This window comes from Notolabrus celidotus, chromosome 2, assembly GCF_009762535.1.
Source record: "Notolabrus celidotus isolate fNotCel1 chromosome 2, fNotCel1.pri, whole genome shotgun sequence".
Classification (NCBI taxonomy): domain Eukaryota; kingdom Metazoa; phylum Chordata; class Actinopteri; order Labriformes; family Labridae; genus Notolabrus; species Notolabrus celidotus.
Genome location: NC_048273.1, coordinates 27180442 through 27196347, shown reverse-complemented (window position 1 = coordinate 27196347; position 15906 = coordinate 27180442). Strand labels below are relative to the sequence as shown.

General features: G+C 38.8%; 1 protein-coding gene and 1 long non-coding RNA gene across 2 annotated transcripts; one reads left to right on the top strand and one right to left on the bottom strand.

Annotated features, from left to right (window-relative positions):
* Nucleotides 1-393: 393 nt before the first annotated feature.
* On the bottom strand, nucleotides 394-4149 carry LOC117804908. Its single transcript, XR_004629290.1, has 2 exons — nucleotides 4069-4149; nucleotides 394-793 (listed from the first exon to the last, which is right to left on the bottom strand). It is a non-coding gene; the product is annotated as an uncharacterized LOC117804908 (long non-coding RNA).
* Nucleotides 4150-4754: 605 nt separating this feature from the next.
* LOC117832392 (regulator of G-protein signaling 4-like) lies at nucleotides 4755-12535 on the top strand. The gene is made up of 5 exons (XM_034711494.1): nucleotides 4755-4881; nucleotides 5174-5284; nucleotides 7163-7227; nucleotides 9538-9701; nucleotides 10408-12535. The coding sequence occupies exons 1-5, from the start codon at nucleotides 4838-4840 to the stop codon at nucleotides 10642-10644; spliced, it is 621 nt and encodes a 206-aa protein (XP_034567385.1). The 5' UTR covers nucleotides 4755-4837; the 3' UTR covers nucleotides 10645-12535.
* Nucleotides 12536-15906: the final 3371 nt, after the last annotated feature.

Here is a 15906-nt window from a genome sequence, read left to right as displayed (position 1 = left end):
ATACTTTTGTTGAAGTTCCCTAACAATTGATTTGCATTACATAAACCTGGATTAAGTTATATAAAGTACATTTGTAAGATAAGGGATCCTCTGAAAACGGTGACTTCACAGCCCAATTCATGGTACATGCATATTATTTCCCCAGTCAAATAGTCATGCACAAGTAGGAGGACATTATCAACAATGGCAGACTACCAAGCTGTGTTACTTTTGCTGACTCTATTGAGTTTATTCAAGACATAGTTAACGGTTTTCAAGCGTGTGTTCACCATAGTCTTCTTGTTTGAAGAACAGTTTTAATGGGCAGGTGCCTGGTGATACTTGGTGCTGTTTCACTACAGAAATAAACCACCAGCTACTGGTCTTGCAAACATACTCCAGTATTTTCAGTTGTTATTGCATCATCATGTGAACATGGGTGTAACATCTTTTTATTTGGGACACAATCATAGCAAATTACAATGACATACATTCAAAATGTATATCTACAATATCTAAGGCTTTTAAGGTACAGTACAAAGAAACGTGGTGAAACCTTGGTGAAATTCCAGAAGTGACGGTGGCCTTCGAGGACAAGAAGCTTCTGTGATGAATGATAAGTATGATCTCTCATTGGTCAAGTTTTTACTCGTACAAACTTCTTTCAACACAATGAATTCTGCCCACATCAATAACCACTCTCGTCTTTTGCTTCTTTGTCTTCCAACCAGCATTTCGGGCGCCACTCACATTCTTTGCTGTGGTAGACACATGGCTGTGCAAGATTGCAGCCTCTGTGGTAGAGAACGCGCCCCTATGTAAATGAAAAAGGATCATTTTAGGGTAACAAAAATAAAAAGATTTCTCAAGTAAAACTCTGTTCTATTAAATGCAACTAATTACTACACACTGTACCTCAAAACTTCCAAGGTTATAAATCCAGCTTGAACTTCTGTAGTCACATTACATACAGACAGTTTCTCTGACTGACAAAATAAGGAAAAAAAAGAATGTTTTCCAAACAAACAAAGTCCTTTCTTCAAAATGTATTGTCACGAAAGCATGACATTTTTGACCGAGTGATAAGGTTTTTTTTTATTTATTCATTCTATACATGGAGTTGTTTTTGGATGAAAGTGCATTTCAGGCCATGTGAAATTGCTTGTCAGAAAATGACGGGGGAGCCGGCACATTTATCAGTAGAACATTTGTCAAATTACCAAACAGCCATTACGACCTCAGCTGTGATTGCAGTCAATTTTGTTCCTAACTGTTTGCATTCAATCTTCTGTTAACAAAGGGAGCCGTTGGCAGCCCTCCGTGCTTTAAATGGACACGTATGCTAGTTACAAATCACAAAGGTATGTTTCTGCTTCAGCTGCTCTGATATCACTCAGGGAAAGTATGCAGACTGCTTTCAGGCAACAGATGAAGAAAAAGTGTGCAGAGCTGCAGATAAAGATATGAGGTCATGTTTTAAAAAGGTATCAGGAGGACGAAAGAGGTAAAGAGGGGGGGATGCTTATTTTCATGCATGCATTTATCAGAGGGTTATCCTCCCGACTTTGAGCCCAGATCTGCCTGCCTGTCGCTTAATCTCATTCATTTATTACCAGGGAGTGAGGCTGCAGATGTTAGACCACTTTGTTCTTTAAGGTCAAGATGAATGGGCAGATTAAAGCATCACGTACAAATCTCTGTCCCTTTATGTCTTCACAGTCCCTCAGCACTCACATTATAAACACCGGATCATGATCTGTGAATACAATTCAATTCAAGTGTTTGGAGCGGTGGAGTGTTCTTCGAGGGTCAGTTAGGCGTTTAGCCTGTGCCATTTGCTGAAGATATCCCTCTGTGTTCTCATTTCCATTATCCTCTTGTTTCCCCAATGCAGTCTTTACGTTGTTTCCACTGTATTTTTTTAATTTATATTTTCATTCCCTGCTTGCATGGGCTGCTGTATCAGACAGAGTCCCTGAGGAAATGGCTGTCTGATGTCAAGGTCAGGTTGGGAAAATGTTCAAAACTTTCCAAAACTTAAGTTTTTCTTCTCTACATAGGACTTTTATAAGTGACTAAAGTACACGTTTCAATCATAATCTGTATAAAACATGGATGTAGTCTCAGTGATGTCATCCATTAGTGTATTATTAGCATACCCATCTGTCAAGTCAGCCCCGCCCCTTATTATGTAAAACTTGTAACCTTTTACCCTCAAAATGGATGAGCTATAAAGAAATTCACCCCATAAAATGTGTATGAACACAGAAATGAGTAACTCAGTCTAAATCAGTGGTTTAGTGGAAAGTTTGCCTGTAAAGGTGCTAACAATGTGAATTTCTGCTGTGGGAATAAACTTTTTAATATGGGCCGTAAGAGAGTTGGAAACTCCACAAACTGACTGCATTGGCTTCATTTTTCATCACTGAAGGTTGCTGCTGGTTTCCACAAAGGCAGTCTGCAGCTGTACATATGTAGCTTACATTCTGTAAAGGTACTCTGTCCCCAAACAAATGCAATGCATAACCCAATATACTCCATATGTGTGAAACGAAAGACATAATTGTTGATTTCCAAAGACACACCCACAAATGGGATGTCACGACCATAAAGGGTCAAACTGAGTAGTGTGTCCAAACATACAAGTATCTTGGAACAATAGTTGAGAGTAAACTGAACTTTGAGACTTATCGTGAAGTTGTGTGTAAAAAAGGACATCAGCAACTGTCGTCCTTTCACATTGACAAAACCTTAATGACCTCACTTTGTTGTGCTTTTGTTGAATCTGTTTATCATTTTTGCCATTAGGTGCCATGGTTTGGGAACTTGTCTATTAAAAACGAAAATACTTTAAATCAGATTGTTGGGGCGCAGTTGGACTAGTGGTCTGAGTGCACGCCCCATATACAGAGGCTATAGCCCTCTTCGCAGAGGTCGCAGGCCCGATTTCAGCCTCAACTATTTACTGGATGTCCTCCCCCCCTCTATACTCCCCACATTTCCTGTCTCTCTTCAGCTGTCCTATCCATTAAAGGAAAAAATGCCCCAAAATATAACTTCTAAAAATCTGATTGTAAAATGGTCCAGCAGGCTGATCGGGGAGTCACAGCTTCATCCAGATTCCTCTTATATCCGACAGTTACAGAGGATGACTGGCTCCATTTTAAACAGTGACTCCCACACATTAAATCATGAATTTCAGCTTCCCACATCTGGACAGAGGTATAAAGTACCAGCCTGTACAACCAGGGGATATAAAATCAGTTTTGTTCCAGCAGTCATTTCTATCTTGTTTTTATTGACTTTGTTCTTATTGATTGCTCATTTCTTGTTATTATTGAGGGTTACCTTTTTTGTACTGAGCACTCTGTCACTTTGTATGTCATGTCCTGTCCTGTGCTGTTTGTTGTTTGATGTAAAGAGGAGTCTGACTCACTGCAAACAAAATCTACCTACGGGTACAAATTAATTAACCTTGAACCTTGATACCCAATGACTATTCAGGAGAACCTCACATAACCCCACCCCGAAACCAAACTGTCCCTTTAAGCTGTACGTTTGGATTTTTTATCTGTGTTATACATTTATTTGATGTGATTTGTAAAGGGCCATGCATTACACATGCTTATACCGGAGTTAGCCGAGAGCTAGTTCACATCTTCAGTCCTTTGGCAGGTTACAACTAAAACATTATACAATATTCAAACTATAATCCAAGCAAAGCAAAAGGAACCAGAATTCAACATCATATCTTCCACATTTTCGTCTCTGCAGGTTATTTATTATTTGGTCATTGTCGCAAACTGTGCAGAGTTGAAAAAATGTAGTACCATAGTATAGTATGCAACTGTACTGCATGTTATAGACACAGGCAGCAATGGTACTTTTGGCCAGACTGTTTCGTAGTACTTCCATTCTGCAGAAGCTTAGCATGAATGCACGATGCTTGTTCTTGCCTGTTCTTCTTCTCCCTGTTTTCACATTGTAACACACGATTCTGTTTAAGGGTTCATCAACCTAATGACCACACACGTCCACATTGACCTTCTCTTTTTTTTAATACACAATAATTCAACATCCGGTTCTTACCGTCTCTCTGCCAGGTCCAGCATGCTACTGCAAGGTAGAGGAGAGTAATCAATAAACAGTCTTCACCTGTGTCAATTAACCTCAGCACTGCTCCCACAACCCCCTCCCACACCTCTCCCCTGCAGCTGAGCCTTCACCATGCCCCACCACCCCACACATGTTCTGATCTTGTACATCATGAAAACATCGGCACATTCATAGTGAAATAGAAGACACAAACAAGGTTATTCAGCCCTTCAATAAATGCAGACAAACCAAGAAAGAACAGTGGAAGAAATACGTTTTTCCATGAGCGAACAAACCTGGCTACTGGTTAATTTAGTGCACGTGCAAAAATAATTCAAGGATGAATTCACTGTCACAAACAGATGGTAGAGTTCATGCCTGAATTTCCTTTTGAGCTCAGTTGAACTGAGCAACCATCTTTATTTCCACGTGCAAGAGATCAATGAGGTAATTCCAAACATCCTCACCACACCTTCCATCAGAGGAAAAACACCTAAAGCATGTTTTTCTTACATTAATCCATCTGTTGCAAATTTTCCCTGACTTCTCTCCTCCCTTTCTGTTATTTTCCCCTTCTCTCCTTGTCTGGTGTGATTGGTCAGTTTTCTGTCATTGTTACAGCTACTGGGGGTGGAGACACTCTCAGCCTGCTTTTTAATACCAGAGAAGGCTGCTATAAAACTCTGCTGCTCACAATCACATCACTGCCTCTCTGTCATCTTTTATCGTACCAGCGCTGACTTTGGATCTTCAACATTAAACAATGTGTAAAGGACTTGCAACGCTTCCTGCAACATGCTTGAAAAGGTAAGAACACTGGATAAAAGCGATATTATATTCCTGCCACAATAAACTTTGTAATAGCTAACGCGGACAAGCTTTGTTCCCTGTGAGTTGAAATGAAACACTTGCTATTTCAACCCAGTAAGAACACTTCAAAACAACAGGGACATGCATGAAGAGAAGAGCGTTTCTGATCCCTTGCTTACATAAAGCAGATCATCTTACAAGCATGTCTTTGTGCAGATATTTGTTCTCCAAACAAACTGCAATCGACTCTGATGCATTTCACTCACAGTCCTCTTCTCTGCCTCTCCAGTGCCAAAGACATCAAGCATAAAATCAGCTTCTTGCTCCAGAAGCCTGAACCCCAAACGGCGGATCAGAAACAGACGAAAGAGAAGACTGCAAATGCCGCTGCTGCAAAGAGGTCAGAGGAACTCATATTCTTTTTCAGTTTGTGATTGTTGGGAGATATCTGTTTTTCTTTATCTGATCCCAAAGTCACAAAAAATCAAGACAAGTTCTGATCATCTTTCATTAAATATAACCAATGGAGTAAAGGCAAGTAAGTTGTAGAGCATTGTGCAACAACCAGTGCAACCAAATTATGCCAGTGTGAAAAATTGTGGAATGATAAACTCAGCTTCAGGATGATGTGTAGATTAGTTCTATAGTTCATTTCACCAAGTGTGGTTTGGCACTTAGATATGTTGAGTTTTAGGGCAATTTTTATTAATGTGAATAATAGTTATGCACATTAATCTTAATCTTAATCTAATCCTGCATGGATACACATTCCCCTCTCGGACAGAAAATTGGTAAAATAAATACAATAAAATAATATTATAATAATACTACTAAAAAAACCTTAATAATAATAATAATAATAATAATAACAATAATAATAATAATAATAATGATAATACTACTACTACTACTACTGCTACTACTACTACTACTACTACTACTACTACTACTACTAGTACTACTACTATACTACTACTACTACTACTACTAGTAATAATAATAATAATAATAATAATAATAATAATAATAATGATAATGATAATAATGATAATACAGAAACAGTTGTCATTATTGTAATTTAAAGTATGAGAAACAACTACATCATGAATAATGTATTTGTGCATCTGTCACACATTTTTTTACTTCACAAAATCAAGGCAGAGCAGGTATGCTCTAGAAAAAAAGCCTCCTTTTCTTTTCCTTGATAGTTTTACAGGGCAGATTCAAACTGTGAACCCTCAATCTTAACCTGCTATTGAATGAATTGTTCGAACCTTTAGCATTTAAGTGTTTCGGATTTGTGAGATTGGTTTCCTGAGAAAGGGAGCTTGCATTGATGCACAAAGTTGAAAAACAGTTTAAATGAATGAGAAATACAATTGGATTGCTCCCTGCTGGTTTTTGTTAATAACCTGATTCAGTAGAGCTTGCTTTGCTTTGCTTTGAGCACAACCTGCATCTCTGTAAGCTGTGTGATTGTGTTGCAGGTATTGTTTTGTGTTACCATGGAGAGCATTGATACAGCCTGATGCTTGTGTGTATTCTGCAGTTTGAATCACATTACATGCATCTCACTCTCTCCTCAGTGACATGTCCTCCCTTTACACCCTCCCTTTGTTCTTTATTAACAGGTTAGCATTGATCACACTTACCCTGACCTTTGTCTTCCAGTCACATGTAACCTCTTTATGGACAGTTTTATATTCACTTTCCCTGCTGGGACTGTTCAGCAGCTGTATCTCTGCTTCCATTCAGCACATAAAGGCATGCTGCAGAGCCTCAATGACGTGCTGATGGATTTAAATATAGATTACTCTTTTCTAATTGTACACAGCTATTCATTATTTCCATTGATGCTGTTTTTTCTCAGCTGATGACCCTTCAATGGAGGCATTATTGCACTATAGCTTTTTCTGTAAATGTCAGATGACGCATGCTGTGCACATGTGATTAGATTTACAGCCATTACTGATCAGTGAATTGGCGCAGCTGGGATCTGCATTAGCAGTGCACATTTTACACAAAGGGAAAACTTCCTTACAAGGCTGTCTTATTGAGTTGGAAAGACTTGAGGGAATGGAGATAGCTGAGTTAAATGAAGACAGTAATGCTTCAAGGAGTGTTAGAATAACTTCATTCTCAACATTCCATATTCATATAAGAGAAGTAAAACCCAAACTCATCCTCTCATGCTTATTTACATGTTCCTCTATATCACGCCAAAGTTTTCTAAATCTGTGTGACCTCATGTCAAAAACTCATCTGCTCTGTGTTCCAGGGTTCCTTCTGCCTCCGAGGTGGAGAAATGGAAGGAGTCTTTCAGCCACGTGATGAGCAGTGAAAGTAAGTTAATTAAATTAATGTTTCCAATTAGAGGAGTACATACCAATACGAATTTGACCCAAATAAAGCCAGTGAGCCTGTTTCCAGAATTCAAATGAACCCCAAAGGGCTCTGACAATGCAAATATCTGACTCATCCTTTCCCCAACAGAATCTTTCTTGTGGTTTATGTTTAAAAAAGACAACACTGAAACTTAAATGTAATTATCCTCATGTGACCTGATGTTGCTGCAATCATGGGAATGAAGTCGGACAAGATCCTGACCTTTGCATTCCTCGTTAATGGTTTCTCAGAAAGTTTTGGCAATCTCAGAAGTTATGGCTTGCGTCTTTCCTCATGGCGATTTATATAACCGAACATAACAGATGTGCTAATAAAGTTGCATCAATCTACTCTAATCCCTTGATGAATCAGTTTGGTGGGTATTACGCTTAAGGGAAGTTGAAGATGTAGCTTCGGGGAAATGAGTGTAATAAAACGAGAAACACAAACCTCATTCCACACAAGACATGAAGTATTAATTAAACCATCTTACTCAAACCCTGGTTATGTTTGCGTTTCTTGTGCAGAATGTAATCTTAAATGCGAGTTGGGTTGTTTGCTATTGGCAAGAGCTACATAACCAACATAAGTAGCTTAACAAGGACTGTGATGCAGGGAACGTCTGCATCTTGTTAATCTGTCCCAGAGTGGAGATTGGCCCCATTTTTTTCCCAAATTAACAGCCGCTTGGGAGTTATCTGCCGGTTACGAAACACGCTGAAATGAATACTGATGCCTCTCTATGACCCACAAAGGAAACCAGACCATCAGGAAGATAGACTATTGTTAATTTTCACTGGGTCAGTGTCAGTCTAAGTGATTAACAGCACACGGCTGAAACAGTCTGTTTTACATTAACACACATTTCATGGTGAGTTCAGCGGATGAATGAAAGTTGGATGAGACTGTGTCAGGAAACACTAAAAACTCATTAATAACGTACAGGACTAGCAAAAGGAGAAAAAAAAAGATTCTCTTTTGCCCAGAGAGGTCACCAAGATCGACAAAAAAAGAAGCAACTTGAAATAGTATATTACAAATTCCCTGGATTAAGTCAAAAGCTATTGGACATTTAGAAGGGGAAGTTTGAGCATGAAGTCTCAGATAATGGAGGCTCTGTTGGGCAATCAAGGGACTGCAGTAGCTGCACCTTTAAGTTTACTTTCAGTGCACTGTATACCTCAACAAGGGTTATCACAGTGTTTCTCAGAGTGCAGTTTTGGTTCCATTGATAACATTTCTCTGATATAAAAGTGAAGCGTCTACTCAAACCATAATGAACTGAACTGAACTGAAGTGCTCAATGAAAAGAGGGCTCTATATACAAACCCACAGGCACTCTGCAGCATTCTCAGGGTCTGGACCACTGCTACGTGTCTCAAGGCACTACTCATCGGCCCCTCAGGACGCGCTGACCAGTGCAGCGTGTGTTTGTGTCTGCGTGTGTGTGTTTGTGTGTACATATATAAGCCCTCTGAGAGTTACACTGTGTGAGCCAGGGACACTAAAGGGGAGCAATGGCCTTGAGGGAAGCAGCTGAGTTCTGACCCGCTCCGTTCCATGACCTCCTCCTCTGAACTGTAACTTCTGTCATGTCCTTCTTTCTGCTTTTCCCGACTTTTCCTGTCAGCTCTCATCAGACTGATCTTTTTGTGTTTATCTTGGTGTCCTCCATCTGTCTTCTGCCAAAGTTAATCACTTTGATAGAATTATATAACTCACTCAAGGTCTGAGATCTGTTCGTTCATTAACTGCTGCAGTTATTGGAAAAGACGTATCTTGTGTATCTCAAGAGACAGGATGCATTTTTTTTCTGCGCAGTCTGAAATCATTTTTGGTAAAACATTATAAATCTGTATAAGTACATCACTTATATGCTTCCTGGCTTTACTCCACACGTGTTTATTTTTCTCTGGGAAAATGCACAAACTGAAAGACAGTTTTTAATCCAATGCTTTTACAATTTCTTCAACTGATTTTTGATAAAAACACAAGTCTGAAAATACTATCTTGGATTTATACGATGTATTGATTCTTAAAGCCTTTCAGCAAAGGTTTTACAGATTCAAGTGGAATGAAGCTTTTAAGTATACTCCAACTAACATCAAAACATTAAGCACAAACAAACCAATGTATGCACTGATGAACGTAATCCCATTGCAGGGTTCAGTGACTTAATGACAGTTTAATTCAACATGAATGTGCCACAGTCATGAGTTTGTATTCATCATGTATTCAATATTTCTTTTGTGATTCTGTCTTTTTTAGCTGGTCGTACGGTCTTCACCAGCTTCCTGCAGTCAGAGTTCAGTAAGGAGAACATGGACTTCTGGGTCGCCTGTGAGAATTACAAGAAGACCGACCCTGCCAAGTTTGCAACCAGAGCCAAGAAGATCTACCAGCAGTTTGTCGAGGCAGACGCTCCCAATGAGGTAATTCCCATCAAAGACGTGATCATGCTGGTGATGTTATCTCAAACTGTCATTGCAAATAAGGCAGAGTTGAAGAGATGGAAGGAGGAAAAGATGAATTTCAACTTCAACACCTGATTGAACACTTTGAAAGGCATTGCTAACAAACCTTTTAACACAGCTGCACAACTTCTCCGTCAACTACTTGAGTCCTCTGAGCTGATTGTTATATTGTTATGAAAGTGGACGAGCATGTCTCATTCCTGATTAAATTCAAGCACTCTGTGATTGTCGCACTGTCCTGGAAAATCTGATGTTGAGCATGAATGTTGACGCCTGACTCAGTTTAGTCCTTTGAGATTAAGGAATATGGAGGCTACAGCACTGGGTTAGGGAAACAAATACAAAATAAAAACTGTGTAATAATTAAATGGTTAAAAAGTTCGATAAGACATTGACGATTTGGATTATTAGTGACATTTATTAGATGCCAAGATTTGGTTTGGATTATAAGAAGAAATCCCTGTGGTCTCTTGTGAATGGAGAATAATCTTTTAAATGAATGAACAGCATAACTAATTACTCATTCCTGGAGCATATGCCACTGAAATGATCACAATATAATCCCTGTAAAGCCTTGTGTTAGTTATATGTTCATGGTCTTAAGATAAGGGTTGTTGTTCAGTGTCTTGACCCCCTTCTTTTTTTTGCTTCTTTCCAATCAAAGGTAAATTTGGACGCAGCAACCAGAGAAGAAACCAGGCAAAACGTGGAGAATCCATGCCCGTCTTGTTTCAATGAAGCACAAAAGATGATCTACACCTTGATGGAGAAAGACTCATACAGGCGTTTCCTCAACTCCAAACTGATAAAAGATCTGTGTCAGACACAGAGAAGTGCTACTGAGGAGAAGAAGGGGAAGAAAAACTGTGTGAACAGGCGGGAGTTGACCGATGGAGCATAAACAGAAAGTGAACAGAGACAAGTAGAGGATAGTGCCAAAGATGAAGACGTTGGAGAGGGTTAACACTGTGAGCCTCATGTTTGTGTGCAGTGTTAATAGAGTAGAGAAACAAGGTGACTTAAAGACATAAATGTGAAATATGATGAAGACTTTTTTTTCTTTTTTTGATACTTTTATGTGCCATGGAGTTTCTGTAGTGTGTCCAGTGATGTGCAGATACCTGATTGGAATATTTTCCATTATTGCATTCTTCGTAAGCTAACATATAGTTCCCGAATTGCAATGTTTTTTAGTGACTCTATCACGGAAAATGTTGAAATGTTCGCATTATGAAGATCAGCTTTAGCCTCTGATGTGTTTTTTTTTTTAAATATATATTTTGGGGCTTTTTTCGCCTTTATTGGATAGGACAGCTGAAGAGAGACAGGAAATGTGGAGAGTAGAGAGTGGGGGAAGACATGCAGTAAATGGTCAACCAGCCAGGAGTTGAACCGGGGATCTCTGCAACAAGTACCATAGCCTCTATATGTGACGCTTAGACCGCCAGACCACCAGCATCACCTGATGTGTTGTTAAACACAAACTGCCCGCAGAGTCATTGCCAGGTCATATTTCTACTCAGTAAAAAAAAACAGTAAATAATACAAGCTACATTGACTCCTACGAAACAGCCCTCCTTTGAGTGTGAAGAACTTTGTTAATTTGAGTAAGGATATAAAATGATCCAGCATATAAAGCTTAATTTTTAGTTCCAGTATAAAGATGCCTCGGTAGGGATTGTTGATGGCAATGTGCTTCTGTCATATGCACCTGTAAAGTACAACGGACAATACTTTTGAAACTGCCAATGTTGCTCTATAGTTGTTCTAATTCAAAATAGCCACAATAAATATTATTAATGAGAACAGGAACACCAAAATAACCATGATGAGATTTGAACTGGACAGATTTCCATAACATTCATTATCCCCTTATATTTTTTGGGACAACATTAAAGCTCCTGTGATGCGCCTCTAGTTTGTGTGGGTTTTGGCGCCCCCTGTGGACAAAGTGGTTCATGTTATCTCTTTGCTGATCTCTCACAACGACAAATCAGAAAACACTACGGCTAATCAAAAATTTTTGTTTTCTGATTTGCCATAGTGTTTTCTGATTTGCTGTTATGTTTTCTGAAATGCCGTTGTGATTTGCACCTCAGGGCCACCATACTTTCCTCATTGTGAACATTTTCTGTGAAAGATGGAAAAGGGGCGATTTCTGCAACAAGTTTCAGACTAACAAGTCCAACACCTTCCCAGTGACAGGCATTTAAAACACAACACTGGTGTTTTTCTTTGCTTTTGTAACTCACAAAGAGGCATTCTTTTTAATTCAAGTTTTTTCCATAACCACTTAAGAAAACTAACAATAGCTGAGCCAATTTGTCTCCTCTTGTGTAACTTATATATTATGTGTTGATGTTTATAGTCCCCTGGAAAAAACTGGCCATGTATAGAACATATCTCTGAGACACACAAACATTAGCTTTGTCTACTCCTTGTGGGAATTTTATGCAAGCTGTGACATTACAGTATTGATCATCTGTCTTGTCATTTTGTTACCAAACAGTCGAAGAGAATGTGACATCGTGATTCATTCAATCAATTTTCTGTGTAAATCAAACCGTTTTCTTCAGATGATTATTCCTCCCTGTTTGTGTAGGAGACTGTGAATGTTAACATTACTTTATGTAACATGTTTTGGTGGTCTTGCATGCTAAAACGTTTCATCCGAATGTATACTGTGATAAATAGTGCACAAGGTATTGTATGTAGTTATTTATCAAATTATGTTATTGTCATATTTATATGTGATTATTCACAAATAAAGTGATCTTTGTTATACACTGAAATTGTGTGTAGTTATGTTATCAATCGATTGCCTTAGAGCTGCTAAACACTGTAGCAGCTCTTTTTAATCTGCATATTTTTGCATAATGTTCCAGCTATTTGATTGCCATATCTTGTGTGAATTAATTCAACATGATCATGCTTCCATAGCTGTAAAGACAGCAAATAAGGAACAAGAAAATAAGCTTTTGGGGTTGAACCATATAAAGGAGAACCAATTCCTTTAGATCCCCTAAAAAAACTAGAAACATGCCTGCAAGAGACTGATGCATGCATGGAGAAGTTGTTCAGACATACTGTAGGTGCCACAATCAACCCTGCAAGGGGACAAGTAGCTTCTTGACTCATAACACAACTAAGTGTAGGCAAGAAGTAAAAGATTCAGTTATACAGCTACAAGGAAATTCCATTACAACTGATAGCATAAAGATAGCATGGGCTGAACTGTCTCCATTCAATTCCACATCAGCAGAATATAATTTGTGTGACACATTTGACTGTTATGAGAAAAGCTGGATGAACTTTTTTGTCCGACATACAACTTAAATTCCCCCAAAATTGTCACGCTAGGTAAAATATGAATAAAAACAGAATTTGGTGGACAGCATATCAGATGTTGAAACTGAAGCCAAGTGATCCCTCCCCCTTTTAGAGCAGAGGGTGCATCCTCCATGATTTCCAAAAAGAAAGCCACATTAACAGAATTTCCCTCCCCTGGATAAATAAAGTATTTTTGATTCTGATTTATTTGCCAGAATGCAGGACAATTTTTCAAGCAATCCATTTCTGGATCAAGTATAGACACACTTTTCTCTTTGCAAGTACGGTTTTGACCTGCAATTGTGGTTACAACAATAAATTGTGTTCAAAGACAATGATTTTTGGATGTGATTTTGAACCCACTGCAGTGATTTCCACTACATAGTCATGTCTATTTTTAATGCAGTGCAGCCTGAGGACCCAAAGATCACAGCCATGCAGTATGGGTGTTGAGCCTTGTCCCTTTTCAGAGATTTCTTCAGATTATCGGAATCTTTTAATTATATTTTGTAAAGTACTCCCCAAAATATTTGCAATGTTATGCTCAGGAACACTCAGAATTGTTTTAAACTATCCAGTACCTCACAGAGTGGTGACCTTGCTTCCATCTTTACTGCTCCTAGTGTCATTTTTATACTCATTCATGTTACCAATCTGTTGCAAATTCATCTATTAGTTAGGAGTTGTTCCTCCAGGTGTTTTTTTAAGCATCACACAACTTTCTCAGTTTTTCATTTTCTGTGTCCCAACTGTTTTGAAACGTGTTGCTGGCATCAAATTTAAATGAGCCTATGTTTTCATAAAAAAAATGCTTTCCCTTCCAATAAGGGTTTTGACAGCTCACCCTGGAAGATGAATTTTCATTTCATTGTCTTCAGTCACATTTCAAAGAAAATAGAGAAAAATCATACAAATTATGTCATAAGGCAGGATCTAATGCGGTTTCAGCAAAAAGTGTAAAGAACATTTTAATGAGCTGTCCTTTTGTAATGACAGTAATCATCTTTAATCAGCAGACATTAGGCTGACTCTGTGATCTCCGGCAGTAGTTATGTAACATCTTCAGACTATACAGTATATCATTATCACATCATAATCTAACCATATTAACTGATAATCACCAGAAGACAGTTTGGGCACAAGATAGAAATCTTCTTATATCATGTTCAGACCAAAATCAGGTCCTAAACTATATACAACTGTTCTGAATTTATCACAGCAGAACTTCTGTTTTTCTTTGCTAAACATCTGACTTGAAAAACAGAAGAGCATACCTCTTCGCTGATGCACTTCTAAGGGAGTAGATTTATGTATTCACAAGGTGCGTTGGACACCTTAGAATTTGACATTTTCAACTTGGAAAAAAAAATGCGATATAAATATTTATGTCTTAGTCATAAGATTTGACAATGATCTTAATTCATTTTTACAGTTTAGGCCTCTCTGTGGAGTTGAAGAGGACTTAGGAGCCAGGAGGTAAAGGCTGTTTACTGCAGCTGCATTCAAGCTCACAGCCTGACTGTGCCTTTTTTGGGACACACATTAAGGACTATGACGCACCCTTCAGCAAATTAATTGCTAAAATGTATTCTCCTGCACACCAGGCACTAACAGACGGGACTAGGGCAAACGTGAGGAGATATTTACTCTGTTAAATCTGTCCTCCTGTTTTGCTGCTTGGATAAACAAAAAGGACCCTTAGTACTTGATACAAGCAGGATCTTTAAAAGGTCTTGGGTTAATAGTTCATTGTAAGTCATAGATACAGACTGTGGATACACACTCACATCTGCATGGACCAGCATTCTTATCACTACCTGATTTCAGTACGACAACTCACGTTCACTTAAGATAAAGTTTATTGCAGCATACAGTATAGTGTTTGGCGTATGGGCTCCGAACCTCATTACTCAGCATACATTATTTAAATGCATACATTTAGGAGCAATGAGATAGGACTAACCCCCCTCGGAGCCCGCAGGTGGATGCCGGGGAGGAGGTGGGTACAAAGTTTGCACACAGCACTGAGCAGGACAGCAGGAGCACTTGCAAAGCAGAGGTAGAGACAGAGACGGGGAGACATGCAGCTTAAATAGACCGCCAAATGAGGATGTTGAGATCAGCTGATAGGGAGGATGATGACGTGTCAGTATGACTGAGCGCAGCTCGAGTTGTCTGCCTGAACTAGCTTGCAGGCGGCGCTCCATAAACTGTTCAAAGTCCCCTAAATATGATTGAATTCCTGAGACAAACCCCAGTACTCTGCAAAACAACAAACAAAAATCTGCTGCAATTTATGATTGGTTGTGTTGCAGATTTACGTAGCTAATGCAAGTAGCTATAGTTTTTGTTACCAGTTAAAATGTGCTTTTTAAATAAAAAATTGGTCATGTCAGAAACAACAGAGAAAGTTTGATGTTTGTTTGTTTCTCTGACCTACTTTCCTTAAGATGAATTCACTCCTGTTAGCAGTAAAGCTTGTCTGCTTCTCAGAAAGCACCCACAGTGTGCATCCTGTCATTTCCCTGCATATAAACTGAATCATTACTGAATGCTTTGTTTCCGCCCGCAGGGGGCTGATACGGTGCTTGAAGGGGAATGTAACTTCTTTTTTCTACCTAAATCACAAAAGGCAAGTGACAATGAATGTAAATGAAACACATCAAAGGTGATCACGTTTCAAGTCAACGAGTGTATTCGACAGGTTGCAGAGAAGATCTCATCACAGGCTTTTGGCTTATAATTAAGTTCCTTGAGAATTATTAGAATATCTGTTTCATTATTTCCTATTATGTTACAAGTTTGAGGTAGATTATAAAAGGTACTTGGAGGA